This window comes from Chaetodon trifascialis, chromosome 22, assembly GCF_039877785.1.
Source record: "Chaetodon trifascialis isolate fChaTrf1 chromosome 22, fChaTrf1.hap1, whole genome shotgun sequence".
Taxonomy (NCBI): domain Eukaryota; kingdom Metazoa; phylum Chordata; class Actinopteri; order Chaetodontiformes; family Chaetodontidae; genus Chaetodon; species Chaetodon trifascialis.
In genome coordinates this window covers 21,219,407-21,236,025 of record NC_092077.1, presented here as the reverse complement: position 1 = coordinate 21,236,025, position 16,619 = coordinate 21,219,407, and the positions used below count along the sequence as shown (strand labels likewise).

General features: G+C 42.4%; 1 protein-coding gene across 1 annotated transcript in view; it reads right to left on the bottom strand.

Moving 5' to 3' along the window:
* LOC139350481 (leucine-rich repeat-containing G-protein coupled receptor 5-like) overlaps nt 1-14,532 on the bottom strand; it is a 21,244-nt gene extending 6,712 nt beyond the window's left edge. The window contains exons 1-8 of the mRNA XM_070991933.1: nt 14,467-14,532; nt 11,681-11,752; nt 10,766-10,837; nt 7,468-7,683; nt 5,697-5,768; nt 2,757-2,825; nt 1,159-1,230; nt 791-862 (exon numbers count right to left, since the gene is read on the bottom strand). Of these exons, the coding sequence (XP_070848034.1) occupies nt 791-862; nt 1,159-1,230; nt 2,757-2,825; nt 5,697-5,768; nt 7,468-7,683; nt 10,766-10,837; nt 11,681-11,752; nt 14,467-14,528 (707 nt within the window). The 5' untranslated portion in view covers nt 14,529-14,532. The remainder of the gene's footprint in view (nt 1-790; nt 863-1,158; nt 1,231-2,756; nt 2,826-5,696; nt 5,769-7,467; nt 7,684-10,765; nt 10,838-11,680; nt 11,753-14,466) is intronic.
* Between the last annotated feature and the right edge of the window lie 2,087 nt (nt 14,533-16,619).

Genomic DNA, 16,619 nt, shown 5'->3' with positions numbered 1-16,619 from the left:
CGCTTTTCGTTCGCTTTGTGTTTACATTCTTCATCTGTTTAGCATCTGATTTACTGAGGCGGCGGCTAACCCTGAATCAGCATATTGGACTGGTCTCATCCTGATGAAGGAGAGCTCACAAACTGAAAGTTAAAGTTTTCTGATACTCTGATAGAAATGCAGATCAAAATTTATGAGAAACTCAGAACCATCAAACTAACTTCAGAGGACACGATTAAAGATGGATGACATTAGCCTTAATCAATTTTGGGAGACAAACCATCGCTTACATTTTAGGCCTCTTCCTGTTACGACTTTCTTGTTCGAATCAGGATGTGCTGCACATTTTATTTTCCAGAATCACCAAGAGGATTTATGTGAAATGAAGGGTTTCAGTATTAAAGGTTTATATTTTCCATTTCTCATCAAGGACAATGAGACCAAAGCACAGTGATGCTCACATGTTGCTCAGATCACTGAAACATCATGCAGGGAGCAGCTACGACCATGTGTGACGGCTCAATTTGTTAATGAGGACCAGGGCTATTGATCTGATCTGATGATTGACAGCGAGGCGCACCAATCGGTTACAGATGTGCTGTTCCTGCTTTGACAAGTCAAATGTCGGCTGTGCAGCACACACAGGTGTTTTCACTTTCTGCCCAATTAAAACTGGACTGTGTGGGCGTGTCCACACAGCTTGATTGACATCTGTGTGTTCCACCGTTCTCATCCTTTTTTGCTCATGAAGTTTGGTGACTTCAAGTAATTGAGCAGAGGTTTAACTGTGTTGATTTTGTGCATTCCTCACAGTGTTCGCAGCTCCGGAAGGTTCTGAAAGGCAGATGGTCCGACAGACTGGATCGGGTTGTCGTAGAAAAATCTATAAAAAAAATATAGATGCACAAAAACCTTGAGTAAAATGACACATGTGGAAACTGAACAAGAGTTAGTGACTGAAGAAGAGTCACTCAGCATCTGTTTACTTTACGTCACCTAAGATACAAAAGAAACACAAACAAATGAAAAGACATTAAAAGAGGGAAATAAAACGAAGCGTGATTAATTCTAAAAGTTCATCATCACTTCATCCCAACTCAAGGTGCCCTTACGGGCCTGAGTGGACCTTCAGTTGGGTCTGAACACCGGAGATATTTCAGATGAGTCAGCGGTACCCACATGGTGATGAGCGAGGGGTTCCCAGTGAAGGCGTGCTCCGGGATGGACTGGATGTTGTTACTATGGAAACCACTAAACAGGAAACAGCAGAATTAGTTTTCCTCCGTCCATCACTCCTGATCTCTTTGTGGTAAACCACTGAGGACTCAGACCTTCTCATTCTGTCATTACTGATACAAAAAATACTCAGAACTAAAAGTCCTCCATTCATTGTCTTGCTTCGGTTTAAAAGTACATACTTAAAGTACTAGCAGTAAAAGTACTCTTTGTGCAGTAAAATGTGTCCTGTGGCTGATCACTGAACTTTACAGACGTTTGCTGTGAAACACTGGATACTTTGACATCTCTGAGTCTTGAACAGGTATTAAATGAAACCACGTTGTTGTAGTAGTTTTTTTGTGTTTGGTGTAAATCACATCTGCTGCTTCTGACTAACAACACAAACAGACTGTGAACAGTGATCTTTGATAACACAGGGATCTGTGAGTGTGTTGTGTGTGTCCTTGTGTTTTTGTCCCTTTGTGTCTCTTCAGTCCTCTCCCTGTGTCTCCTCTTCTTTGTGTGTGTGTGTGTGTGTGTGTGTGGACTAGGCAGTTCCTTCTCACCCTACGTTTACACGTAGCAGGTATTTTGGAAAACGGATATTTTAGCCCCTCCGTTTTCAAAAATAACATCGTGCACACAACATCGTTTTCATAAATGTTGTCGTTTACATGAACCCGGATAATTACGGCTTCGAGCGCATCATAACTTTGCCAAACCTGTGGGTGTGAGTGAAAATACAGGTCGCTCACATGACATTAAGTATTTTCAGTGGCATGTTGTGACGTTTCCTAACCTAAAATGCCGTTTAACCCTGTTTACACGCCAACACATCAGCTTTTTCAGAAATCTCCACTTTGGTTTGAGTTTTTAAAAAAGATCGTTTTCCATGAAAACTCGGGTTAGGGTTAGGGTTAGGCCAAATTGCATGAAAACTTATGCGTTTTCCCTGAGTGTAAACGTAGGCTCAATCATGGCTCACCTGCACCTGATCCTCGTGCCAATCAGCCACCACAGCTGCAGCCAATCCTCCAATCAGCAGCCACAGGATAAATGTCTGGTTGCTCTCACCAATTTCTTGTACTCATTAGCCTGGAAACTCCAACATTTAGCTCTCTTAGCATCTTGTTCTTTGCTTTAGCTTTGCCTTTTTTCTGAGTAAACTACTTCCTCCTTGTGTCTTAGGTTCATCTTCCTTGTGAATCTACCTGCAGAGTCTGCCCACCTGACTCACCTCCCCTGGCTGCTCTGTCCTGGATCTGCACTGATCTTTTCTGTGACAATAAATCCTTTTATTATTCAAACCATCCAAATCTGCGTCCACGTTTGGAGTCCATCTGTTAACTCAGCCCAAAACAAACACAGTACTTGAGTAAATGTACTTCTTCAGCTTCTGTTTGACATTAAAATCATCATCATCAACCGTTAACCACCATTATTGTAAGCAGCCAAAGCGAGTAACTTAAACAGGAAGTTCTGTTTGTGTTTGCTTGTGTTGTGTATTCACAGACGTCATCAGTCATGAGGTCAAAGACAATGACAGAGTTCACACTCACAGCTCTTTGAGGTGGCTGAGCGAGCGGACCGCCGTCGGAAACTCCACCAGACTGTTGTAGTTCAAATCCCTGAGACACAGAGGAGAAGTTATACACACATGCAGTACACACAGGCAGTACACATACACACTGGGAATACTCGCTCTGCACTGGAACTGTCAGCTCTCAGCTGGGATTTCTGCTGCAAAAGATATGATCCAGCTAAACTGGGAACATCATACCTTTAAACCAGGGGTCAACTCTGCTGGGAATGGTGACTGGGAACATACTGGTAATGTCAGCTCTTAACCAGCGGCAACAGGTTCAACTTGGAACATCAGATGCAAATCAGGGGTCAACTTTTAATGGGAATACTGGATCTGCACTAGAAATTCTGTCAGAACTAGGCTGGGAATACCAACTTCATGCTGGATTTAGTCTGCCCTGGACTGGTAATACTCACTGTACAGGGAACGGAACACAAGATCCGCACTAGAAATGGTCAACTCTGAACTCTAAACTGGGAATATCAACTATACTATATACTGAGAATGTCAGCTCTAGATAGGAAGTACTAAACACGTACTGGAAAAAGTCAAATCTGGACTGGGAATAGCAGATCTGCACAGGGAATTGTGAGCTGTAGACTGGAAATGTCGACTCTAGACTGGGAAAACCAACTCTAAACTGAGAATATTCCAGCTCCAGAGACTGCTAATACCGACTGTAACTCTATGCTGGGAAATGTCACATCTAGAGCAGGCAATGGTAGGTCCATACTGGGAATACCATCTCCAGACTGGTAATACAGCTATTAGGAATGTGAGCTGTATACTGGGAATGAGAGCCCTCCATGCTGTGGGAATGGAAAAGCGTTTCATGTAAATGTTTGTGTTTCAAACCTGATGTTTAGCTTAATCTTCTTTCTGCTTTCCGTCTTTCAGTTTATTAAAGAAACATTTAACTGTGCCTTGTTCTCCTCTTTCATCACCAGTACAGACTAGAGCATTCTCCCAGTCTACACATGGCTTCAATTAGGTCCTCTCATCCATCTCTGGGATGCAGGTGGCTATTACACACACATACATCGTGAGGAATGAAGCTGTGAAAATACCATTAAATTGAAATTGTTTCAGTCTGGTGTGCAGTGTGTGAGTACGTGTGTGTGGTGTCCAGAGGATGATTTGCAACAACAGTCTTGTTCTGCCAAAGTATTGCTGGAATCTGGAAGGTTATGATTGGGTGAGAGCTGAATCAGAAGAGTCTGTCAGTTTAGGGGCTCATGGGAGATGCAGAGTTTTTTGAAAAGTCTTAATTTTCATAGTGTCATGCTGTAAATGGAGCATGCTGATTGGGTTCAGCAGGTTTTGATAGTGTGCATGCAGTGGAACATCAGCGTCCTGCAGCCACAGTGCTGTGAATTCCTTCTATAGATAATGTTAGAAACTCTGCATCGAGCATGTTTACGTGTGCACTAGTGTTATAATTTGGTTTTTGGAGTCTCCCGGTTCTCATCCAGTGTGCCCTGACAGAAACCAGGATGATGGTCCTCCGTGCAGGTGAGGTCCCAGTTCCAAATGTGTTGAATTATTCCTTTAATGCTGTTTAGGAATGTATCTGTCTTGATTGACAGGCGTCTCCAGTCCAGTTCTGGTGGTTTCTGGGGGTCTCGTGTTGTGGAAGCCTCAGACAGTTGCAGTGCTTTTGTGGCGCTTCAGAAGTTTCTAAAGGGATGTTTTGAAAGCTGGATTTTGGGTTTTCTGCTCACTTACTGGAACCAGAAATCCTAATTTTGGCAGCAGGGGCTTAGGTAACGCTGAGGTGGGCGAGAGAAGGGAAACCTGGTTGTCTTCTCCTTTAAGGCTGAACTGAGCTTGTTGGATTCATTTAGTTTTTTCTGTTTTCTTCTTCTCTCTGTTTGTGTTCATAGTTTCAGATGAACATGAGTCCCTGGTGCAGTTTATTATTGCTGATCGTACAGGTATACAGCCTCCTGACACACACACACAACACATGCTGCCTCTGTGTGTGTGTGTGTGTGTGTGTGTGTGTGTGTGTGTGTGTGTGTGTGTGTGTGTGTGTGTGTGTGTGTGTGTGTGTGTGCATGAATGGTAATTATGATTAGCATAAAGCCAGGGCCACACACAGAGCCACACACACACATACAGAAGTATTTCCAAATGAAGGCAGTGTGTGTTTGTGTGTTTAAAACTGCTTCTCTGGTTGACTGAGAAAACAGAAACATTTCTATACACACACACTCACACACACACACACACACACACACACACACACACACACACACACACAAATTCCTCAGATTACACACACCAACATAAACACACACAGGTTAATCTGTCTCTGACTCTCTAATATCCGGAACTGGTTGCTGAATTCAGATGCTAACTGCTCGGCGCCGCTGATATCTTAAATTTTGAACATATAAAAATGTCTCTTTGCTCTTAAAGGGAGACACGGACTCTCCTACCACAGCTGAGTTCTTCCTGAGCCACCAAAGACCTGCGCTATTAATGCAAAGGAGACGCTGTTCAAAGAAATATCCTCTCAGGCAAGTATCTGGATAACGGCTTCACTGTAAATGAATAAGTTTACTTAAAACAACTTAAGATTAGAGACTTTCTTAACATTCAAGTTAAAGAAGTCATCTGTCTGGTTAAATTAGTTCTTGTATTCACATTTTTTGAAGAACAAAACATGAACAGCTGACCACAGGACGGATTGGACCAATCAGATGCTCCCGTTTGACAATGAGGAAGATAAACAAAGATTTCACAAACTTTCGGAGCACGTTTGAATAAATCCTGCTTAGTGTTCTTTACAAATGTATAAATTAAAACTCCCTCTCATCTCCTAACCCTTTGCCCTGACCCCAACTCAACCCTGACTTCTCCAAATCCTCCCAAAACACACACAAGCACACACGCGCGCAAGCAAACTCACAGCGTCTCCAAACTGTGGAGTCCGTGGAAGCAGTTCGTTCCCATGGAAACGATCCTATTGTTGTTGAGATGCCTATGGAGAGAGAGAGAGACTGATTAAAGACTGACGAGTGTGTGTGTGTGTGTGTGTGTGTGTGTGTGTGTGCGCGCGCGCGTGCGTGTGTCCTTTTAAAAGGGGCCCCGGGGCCTCTCAAGAAGGTTTTTTTTCTTTTGGTAATTTCATGCAAATTAGCTTCAAGCCGATTGGACAAAAGAAATGACAGCAGACTTCAATGCTGCCGCGCTGAATGCCATCACACACACACACACACACACACACACACACACACACACACACACACACACACACACACACAGAGTTTTGCATGTTATTAAGGAGCTATTACAGACAGTCAGGGACAGTCACAGTTAAACTTAGTGCAGAATGCAGCGACAGCTCCTAGCAACAGTCCACACACACACACACACACACACACACACACACACACACACACACACACACACAGGCTCAAACAAAAATATTACCAAAAAGTCTTTGTGTAAATCTAAAGAGGAAAACTGGGTACACACAAGTTCAGTTAATTCACTTTCCATCTGTCCAAACAAACGAATAACTACCGCTAACTAGCTCGGCGCTAACTGACTGGCTAATGTTAACTTAGTGGTTAACCTTATTAGCTCAATAACCTACTAGCTACCTTACCAACCAACTGACTAACCTTGTGGCTAACTTACCTGTGTACTTGGCAACCTACTACAACTGACTGACTTTTCAGCTAATGTACAGCTAAGCAACTGGCAAACCCACTGACTAATTTAATGCTAACTTGCTGGATGATCTAGTTGCTTAACAAGTATCTAACTTACTACTAACAAACAGTTTAACCTAAGGGCTAACCTATCTGTAAACCAAACGGTAAACCAGCTGATTAACCTACTGGATAACCTAACAATCATGGAGAGCTTACTTTTTAGCTACACAAATAACCAACTGGCAATCTGTCTAGCTTACGCTCCTCTAACCAACTGCTGAACATGCTGGCTAACTTACTTGCTAACTAACTAAGTCACTAACATGGCTACCAACTAACTCACTTAGAGGCTAACCAACTGTCTAAGCTACAAACACCTATCTTTTCTTCTTCTTTAGTTCTTTCCTCCTTTTTCCTCCACCTCCTTTCAGCTCCTTCTCCTCTTCTCATCTGTTCTCTTCTCCTTCTTCCTTTATCTTTCTTTCACCTCCTCCAGTCAAAGCAGACCAGAGGAGCAGAAGAAGAAGCTCAAAGAGCAGAAGGACAAAGTCTGTGAGTCCAAACACTCGGCTGATTTGTTTTGATCTGTTCTTACAAACAGAAGGATCCATAACTCAGCCGACAGAGGAGCTTCATGTGCTTTAATGTGCTTTAATGGAGGTAAATCAGGTGGAGGAGTTGAGTTATTGTCAACTCACATCACAAGACGGTGTTGAATTTAATGTGAAGTCAGTCCCATAATATATTGACTTGATGAACCTCCATGTTGGACAAAGTTTAAAATGTCCTGCTGGAAAATATGAGACTACCCGGAGACTCTCAGGCAGCCATGACAGGAGTCTTCTCATCTACCAGCTCGCCCAGTTCTCACCCTCAACAGAAACCTTGTTGATCTGCTGTTTGGGCATTTCTTAAATAAAGTCCAGCAGATTTGAGGATTTCTTTTAACCCTGAAAACTGAATTCTGTGCTGATTTTCAGGCCTGTTTTTGACCTGTCAGTGTGTTCGTGTTGTACGTACAGAACCACCAGGCGGCCCAGCTTGTTGAAGGCGTGATCTGGGATATGGCTGATGTGGTTCAGGGCAAGTGTCATGGCCTGCAGGGCGGGCAGCTCATTCAGAGCCTCCACCGGCACCTCCGTCAAAGAGTTATCGTCCAACCACAAGTGGCGGAGCGAGCGCAGGCCAGAGAAACAGCCAATGGGAACGCTGGAGATGTGGTTGGCATCCAGGCGTCTACAGAGAGAAATACAAAGTTTAGTTTTACTCTTTTTAGATAAAAATGACAGTAAAAAAAATAACAGAGAATAAAAAAGAGATTATAAGAATATTATTGCCAAATACAGTGTTTGTACTTTTGCAGAGTAGAAAAAACAATACAACACAGGAAAAATTGTGTCATATTGCAAAACAGTGCAAAACCTATTGTTGTTGGGTTTTTGTAACAATTCTAATGGTATGATTTTATTTGAGGGTCTGAAATGTTTGACTTGGTTCAACCAAGCACTTGTAACTTTGTTTTGAAGAGTTTTGTATAAATTAAGTTTATACAATACTACTTGCCTTCATCAGAGAGGAAGCATCAGGAGAAGAAAGTGGGAAGAAACCAAACTGCTGACAGAAAACATCTACTATCAATACGTACACGAGGCTTCATAGTGAGGCTCGGAATATAAAACACGAGGCTTCACCTCAATTTGAAGCAGTTTAAGAGGAACATTAGAGGTCAAGTGTTTGAACAGCACTGAGGAATGATCGACAGGCTGCTCGAGCACCACTCCACCGGCCAACAAGCTCTCAGGCAAAACCTAGGGATTTTAATGAGCTCAGACTTATTGCTGAGAGCCTGTGTGTGTGTGTGTGTGTGTGTGTGTGTGTGTGTGTGTGTGTGTGTGTGTGTGTGTGTGTGTGTGTGTGTGTGTGTGTGTGTCAGTCAGTGCTGATGCATTGACTCAGCAGCCACACGAGGAATAAGAGCTAAAATTATGAATCATTATTATCGACTGAAACCAGAAAATAACATCATGATCAAATGAAAACTCTTGTGATCTTGACATCATTCAACGATTTGTTGAAATTAATTTCTCGTGACTATGAAATTGTTTTTATGCTCACTCTGAGAACAAAAAAATATTTGATAATGGACACGAGACAGCGAAGCAGGAGATGTAGCAACCAGAAACTACGTACTGCGTATGTACAAGTACTGTACTTAAAGTACGTAAAGTTTTGAGTTCTGCTCGTTTATACTTCACAGTTCAGAGGAAAATATTTTACTTTTTACTTCACAACATTTATTTAACATCTCTTGCTCTACAGGTTCTATTTTTGCATTGAAACATGTGATAAGAGTAAAAATTGGCTTGTCAAAGATAAAACGGATGGTTTCCGACCTTTTTGGCTTCAAATAAAAGAGCAGCTTTTATAATTTCCAGACATTTTCTAAAAACTGCGAGTTCTGCCAATGACCCAGATGGTTTCATTTATTGACCAAGACTCAAGTAGCTAATATTATTTTGCAAAAAATGGAAAAATTAGATAAAAAAATACAATATATATCCTGTGACCATTTGGAGGGGCCAGACCCCTACGGTCGGCCCCACTGGCCAAAACTAGTTAACTGTATATGAAGTATTTGAAAGTATCTCCACCTGCAGCAGCTCCAACAGGAAAATGCTGCTCTAACATTGAAGCTTCAGTATTAAATATCTAATAATATCACAAAGAATCAGTCACAGGAGACTTTTTTACTGCAGGATGAATACTTTTACTGCTCACACTTGAAATACATTCTACTGATGATACTTTGGTAATTTAACTTAAGAAAGGCTTTTACTTGTAACTGCCTATTTTTTTTTTTTAATTGGTACAATTTTGTCTTAAATTTCAACTTTGTGTTCCTACTTCCTCCTTGGTCTTCAAAGTAAAAGCTTTTTAAAACAGAATCTCTAAAATAAAGGGCTGAAGTTTAATGTGTGACAGGAAGAAAGAAAAAGACACAGTCTTAAAAAGTCCAAAGTCGAGACTTTCAGTCAACTCCATCCTGGAGAATCTGAAGACAGGCCACAACAGTCTGAGTCCAGACTGCAGGTCCATCCTCACCGGGCCAGTGCTGGAGGAAGTACTCACACTTCACATACTGCACGTAAGAGTTATGATCAGTCTGGACTCAAACATAAATAAAACCAGAATCAATCATCAGTAATCAAACTGTGTCTCCTGACAGCAGTTTTCTGAGTCCATGTATTAACCTCAGAGGAATAAGGTTGTATAAAATGGAAATACTCAAGGAAAGTACAAGTAGCTTGCGTTTGTACTTAAGTCATTACTTGAGTAAATGTACACTCCACCTCTGGTCTGTCACAGTTTTTATGTCTTTGCAAACACGAGCTCGTCACGTTCCCGTTCATCTAGTTCTATGTTGGTCTATCTTTGTGTTCAGGTAGAAAAGTCACAGGTTAAAGACCTGTGAGCTTCAGGTCATCAAACATAAACATGTCCTGTCTGTCCGACTGTCTGTCTGTCTGTCTGTCTGTCTGTCTGTCTGTCTGTCTGTCTTGACAATATGTCCTCTGTTCACACACAGAAAGAGGATGGGACTTCACATAATGGTCCATCAGATAAACGAGAGAGAAAGAGCGAGAGACCTTAGACAAAAAGAAAGACTCAGACGTCTCCATTCTTATGCCCTTATCTACACAACACACACACACACACACACACACAGACACACACACACACACAGACACACACACACACACTCAGGTACAGGTACAGTTTCAGTATAATTACTGTGTGTTATCAGACTGAGGGAACACACTGTCTGGACTGCATACATTAATATACAGGTCTACACACACACACACACACACACACACACACACACACACACACACACACACACACACACACACACACATGCATGCTGTGTGTGACTGAAGATTCCTTTCCACCAAAGGGTAAAATGAGACAAAATGATGAGTGTGTGTGTGTGTGTGTGTGTGTGTGTGTGTGTGTGTGTGTGTGTGTGTGTCTGTGTGTGTGTGTGTGTCTGTGGGTGTGTGTATTACTGATGTTGTGGGGACATAAATCTGTTTACAGTCACATTGTGGGTGTGATATGGGTAAAGGTTTGGTTTAGGTTAGTCATGGTTATGGTTATGATTAGGGTTAGGGTAAGTCTCCAGGAAATGAATGTAAGTCTATTTATTGCCCCCAGAAGTGATGGAAAGATGTGTGTGTGTGTGTGTGTGTGTGTGTGTGTGTGTGTGTGTGTGTGTGTGTGTGTGTGTGTGTGTGTGTGTGTGTGTGTGTCTCACAGCGACTGCAGGTTGTGCAGGTTGTTGAAGGCCTCAGCGGGGACAGACTTCAGCTGGTTGTTCTGAAGCATCCTGAAAACACACAACAAGTTAACAAATGGAGGGAAGAAGAAAAAGAGACTGAAGGACAAAGACGAGTCCACTGCAGGTCAGATGGTTTGGACAACCTGACTAATGTCATTAAAAGCAGTGTCTTACAGACGAGAGGAGTACTGGTTGCACTGGGCTTAATGGGAACAGCACAGTCGATGGGGCCTCAGTAGGACACCGACAGCTAATGTTGTGTCTCACTGGTTAATGTGGCTGTGGGAGCAGCAATGGTAGTCGTACCAGTGCTAACAGTAGCAGTTAGCTGTAGCAGTCGCTGTGGTAGAAACTATACAGTAACTGTGCTGTTTGTGTGTAACAGTTGAATAAATGATAACCGAGCCAACAGAGAGCAGAGGAATGGACGTCATTACAGAAACAACCAGTTGAAATGAATAATAATAATAATTTATTTGATACAAGTGTACGTGTGAAGCGTAAACAGTGAACTGAAGTGTTGTTCTGAACTGTAGAAACTCTTCATCAAACCCAAAAACTCATGAAATCTTCAAAGTGTCTCTGTGAATGATTAGCACCAGTAAACACACACACTGTGACTCTGTGTGTGTGTGTGTGTGTGTGTGTGTGTGTGTGTGTGTGTGTGTGTGGCCGTCGTTGTGAGGACCCATGACAGCGAGGACACTTATGCTTTGTGAGGACATTTTAGCTGCTGCTTCAAAGGACTGGTTTAAGGTTAAGAGCTGGAATCGCAGGTTTATGGTTAGACTAGATTCAGGACTGAGGTGATGTATACCACACATCATTACGGTGTGTGGGTGTGTGTGTGTGTGTGTGTGTGCGTGCATGCGTGTGTGTATATGAACTTACAGCACTTTCAGGTTGTAGAGGCCCGTGAATGCTCCTCTGGGGATGAATGACAGATCGTTTCCCGCCAAACGCCTGAAAAAGGCAGAGGGAGTTGAAGGCTGAGACTATTTACTGGAATCTCTCCTCTGAAACTTTCAGCATGAAAACTAACATGACCTGAGAGCTGTTCTTTTGTGCAGAGGAGTGCCACACGTGGTGAGCCAAAACCACTTTCTCTAAACAGCATTAGCCTGTTGTAAATACTGCAGTGCAACTTTAAAATCCATTTAATACAATAAAATGTGCTTAACTTTTCTACCTGTTTGAAGCAGACAGAGCCTGAAATGAATGAAATGTGTGACAGAAACAGACGAGTTACTTTACAAATTCATTATTTTTATACACAGAACACAAGAAGAGAAATGTTAGGTTTTCTACAAAAAAAGCTGAAACTCTTCATCGATCTTTGCTGTGGAATCATCTGATGTTGTCTCAGATGTTTGATTTGATGTTTTTCTTCTCAATGATCTGAATGTGTTTGTAATCATTTGGTTGGACCAAACAAACATGGTGAAGGCGTCACTTTGGACTCATTGTGACCACATTTCTCACTGTTTTCACAATGTTTCCAAACCAAACAATCGATCGATCGATGGAGGAAATGATCAGCTGATTGATCCAGAATGAAAAGAATCATTAGTTTAAAATGAGCTCCACCTCAAGCAACTCCAACAGGAACGTCCTGAGGAGACATGAACGAGGAGACACAATGATCTAAAGAGACCAGAGGACAAGAGGACAGCAGACACAGGGGACACAATAATCTAAAGAGACCAGAGACAAGAGGACAACACTTGAATCCTCATTATACTCACTTTTACTGAGGTAATGTTTTTAATGCAGGACTTTTACTTGGAACAGAGTATTGGTACTTTTACTGAAGTTAAGGATCCAAATATTTCACTATAAAAATAGATAAACATTGAGGATAAATAAAACTATTCAGAACTGCAAAAAAAGGGGAAAATACTGTGTTAGTGTATTAATACTCTGTAGTACAGTGTACTCCATTAGTTAACACCATGATTAGTTCAGGTGTCAATCAGTATCTTTGCTGCCCAGTAAACATGATGTTCCCACTAAGTCTTTCCTTTAAAACCAGTAGAAGCTCTGAGTTTTAACGGGTCCTGTCGGTCTGTTTGTTTTCAGAGGCCACACAGAGTTCAGCCAGTCCGCAAGTACCCAGCATGCATCTCTGTGGTGTCCTATCGCCGTAGTGACGTTTCTCACGCCACGGTGACAAATATCACACACACGCAGACACACATATAAACACACATAGCTGGCAGCAGAGCAGAACAGCAGTCAGAGTCATGTTCAGGTCTCTGTGAGGTCAGCTGTTCGCCGGCTCAACCCTCCCTCCCTGGCTCTGTCTCCATGTCTCTCCACTGCTCCGTCCCTCTCTCTGTTTTCATTTTGTCCATCAACTGCAGTCTGGAGAGTTTAATGTTCTGAAAGTGTCCATACATGATATGACACTGCCAGCAGGTGAGGAGGGATGGGATTAGATATCATGTCTTCACAGATATCTGAGCTCGTCACCCGCTCAGACGCCCTCGCTAAGTATCATCCGTCTCAGTCTTTCGGTGACTGACCGGAGTTCATGAAGACATCTGAGGGGACAGACAGCTCAATGCTCAACAAGGCAGTCTGATAGAACATATGCATTACACAGATGACCACTAAACGCCTGTCAGTCACACACGTCTTCCTGAAGCCAAAGGTCCGGCTCCTGGACTTCTGGACTCTTGCAGACTTTGGTCATAGCTGGAGGAAAAAAGACACTGAGACAGACCTCACTTCAGGATAGAGGGTTCTGCTTTATTGTTGGTATAAAACACAGGACTGCATATTAAACTGCAGTCGTTGGACCTCCAGTCTGGACAGAGCCCAGGCTGCACATGATGTGGTGCAGGTTGTTAGCAGGGCTGCAGGTAGCCAGAAGCTCGTTTGCACCTGAATGCTGCCAGATATAAAACACCATCCTCACCTCCCATCATGCCTCAAGTGGAGCAGTTCGCTCTTGATCTCCACAGTATGAAATCCTCTCTTCCAACATTCATGAGGGTTCAAGCCCAGAGGGGCTGGAAACCTTCTGGGTTTGTGACAGTTTATTAGTATTATTGTTTGTTGTTGTCTTATGCTGCAGCTCAAATTGCCAAGACCTGAAAACATGACACTTCCAATAAGTGGAAACAATGCACGCTTCCAAGAAACATGAACCAAACCGGGCAGAAGGTGGCACCGCTGTGGAGACCCAGAATTGTCAATTTGGAAACGGCACGCCCCAACACCAGGTCGGCTTGTTGTCATTGTGGGACTGAAGTACACATTTCTATCATGAACGAGCTCAGTTGAAAACATGGCCACCATCAACCAATAAGCAAGGTTCTGGGCTAAACAAGAAAATGGCCATAACTCATAATCTGGGTACATGTCTTCAGGCTGCGTGGGAATAGGCCTACTCAATGTATTGAGGTTCATAGTCTTCAAGTCCATCTACGGTTTGTCTCATGTCCTAACAGTATTAGACAGGATGCCAGAGAGTCTCTGTGATTGGTTCGTTTGTAAGACGTCACAAAACGTTTCTGGTCCAGACCTGGAAATCTTGTGGCTTTGTTTCACACTGGGATTCCCAGAATTTGAATCACCTCCTGAACACAATAAAGTTAACCTGTGTGTGTGTGTGTGTGTGTGTGTGTGTGTGTGTGTGTGTGTGTGTGTGTGTGTGTGTGTGTGTGACTCACAGCTCCTCCAGAAAGTGCAGGTTGGACAGAGCTCCACTGGACAACATAGTCAGATTATTCATACTGAGATCACTGCAGAGAGAGAGAGAGAGGCTGTTAATGACTCTCTACCATCACACCTGTATGTACAAACGCTACTAACTGTAAACACAAACAACACAAAACCAACACCAACACAAACAGTGAATTAACGACTCATCAGAAAGAATTAATAAAGAGGCAAAGTTCACAAAACAGCCTCAGAGAGTCACACATTTCACACACGAAAACATTCAGTCTGACAAAGCATCCAGTCATCACACACACACACACACACACACACACACACAGGAGAGCCTTTAAGGTGCCAGTGAAAGTCAACACACACCTGGGTGAGAAACAAGACAGGAGTGGAAGTTACTGGAAAGAGACGGAATACAGGAAAAGGATGAATGAATGAATGAATGAATGAATGAATGAATGAATGAATGAATGAATGAATGATGTGTCTCCTCCTGTCATGACCCGACGCACTGAGATCATTAACTGAAGAGAAAGTAGTCGCCACAAACAAACAAACTTGACGTCAGATCAGTTTATGATCGGTTCGCGTCGTTTGCTGTGTGTGTGTGTGTGTGTGTGTGTGTGTGTGTGTGTGTGTGTGTGTGTGTGTGTGTGTTTGTGCAGACGTGACGTTCTTCCTCCTTTCTGTCTTTCCTTCCTTATCTGACCTCGTCTGTTTTCTGCTCTTTGTGTGTCTGATGGCTATCAGCAGGTAGCGTTTAGGACGGCCGAGGTCTGAAAGGAAACAGACTGTCTCTGTCTCACACACTGAGGGCGTGTCTGCAGGTCGAATATAGAGCTTGTTAAGGAACTTTCTCAACACTCCATAAAGCCTGTTAATGTGTGTGTGTATGTGTGTGTGTGTGTGTGTGTGTGTGTGTGTGTGTGTGTGTGTGTGGCTTTACAACATTGTCAACAGGTAGTCCAGCCACACAAACACACACAGAGAAGGTTTGTTAGGACTTATTTTAGTCAAACGTTCCTTTACTCTAACCAGACTAACAGAGTTACGGCTGATTGGCTTTTACTGCTTGACACACACACACACACACACACACACACACACACACACACACACACACACACATGTTTGTATTACTGTGCTTAAAAGCAGATTTCATTGACTTCATTCATTAGTACCTCACTCAGAATAAGTGTGTGTGTGTGTGTGTGTGTGTGTGTGTGTGTGTGTGTGTGTGTGTGTGTGTGTGTGTGTGTTTTCAGACAGTGAGCTGTTCATGACCCACACTGAGGCCTCTGTAATATTCTCTGCATGCGGTCGCATATCTCAAACAGTTTACACAAAAATCTATATTCACACATTATTTGTTCATTATTTTAGATATTTAGAGAAAATAAGTCGAAAGGCTTTTATTAGAGACAAACCTCTTGGCTGAAACCAGTAAATTACTTCTTGGAATTGTTATAAAACAAACAGCAGAAACGCTTTGAGGCAGTTCAACAAGTTTGCTGGTTGTCCAGCTAACTGCTTGATCTTTTAGATGAAGTTTAACTTTACAAAGCTAATATTATGTTAGCTTTTTGCCTTGTTATCTAAAGTGACATCACAGGTAGCTTTGACCTCCAGAGTTATGTTAGCTTTGAGTGCTGGTCATTAATATTAAATGGTAGTTTAGCATACCATTGTGCAGTGTTACCTGCTACATGTTTGTAGCCTAGCCACTCTAATGTTCCCATAGCACTGGGCCCTGTCAGCTAATGTTGAATCACTGGTAGGCTAGCATAGTTTTACTCTGTGTTCCCAGTTAGCTGTTCATTTTGTGCTCTAATGTTATATTAGCTTTTAGTTTGGTTAGCTAATGTACAGGTTGCTTAGCATACAGCTTTGTGCCCTGTTAGCTGATGCTGAATTGCAATTAGCTTTGCTATTGTATTATTACATTATCTGTGCCGTGTTAGCTAATGTTGAACGACAGGTAGGACAGTTTTGCCCCTGAAATGTGAATTTCCCCCATTGTGGGATAAATAGTCTGTCTTATCTTATCTTATCTTATCTTATCTTATCTTATCTTATCTTATCAGATGCTGGATAACAGTTAACTTTGTCCTCTAATGACATGTTAGCTTTAGATCCTGTTAGCTGATTTTAG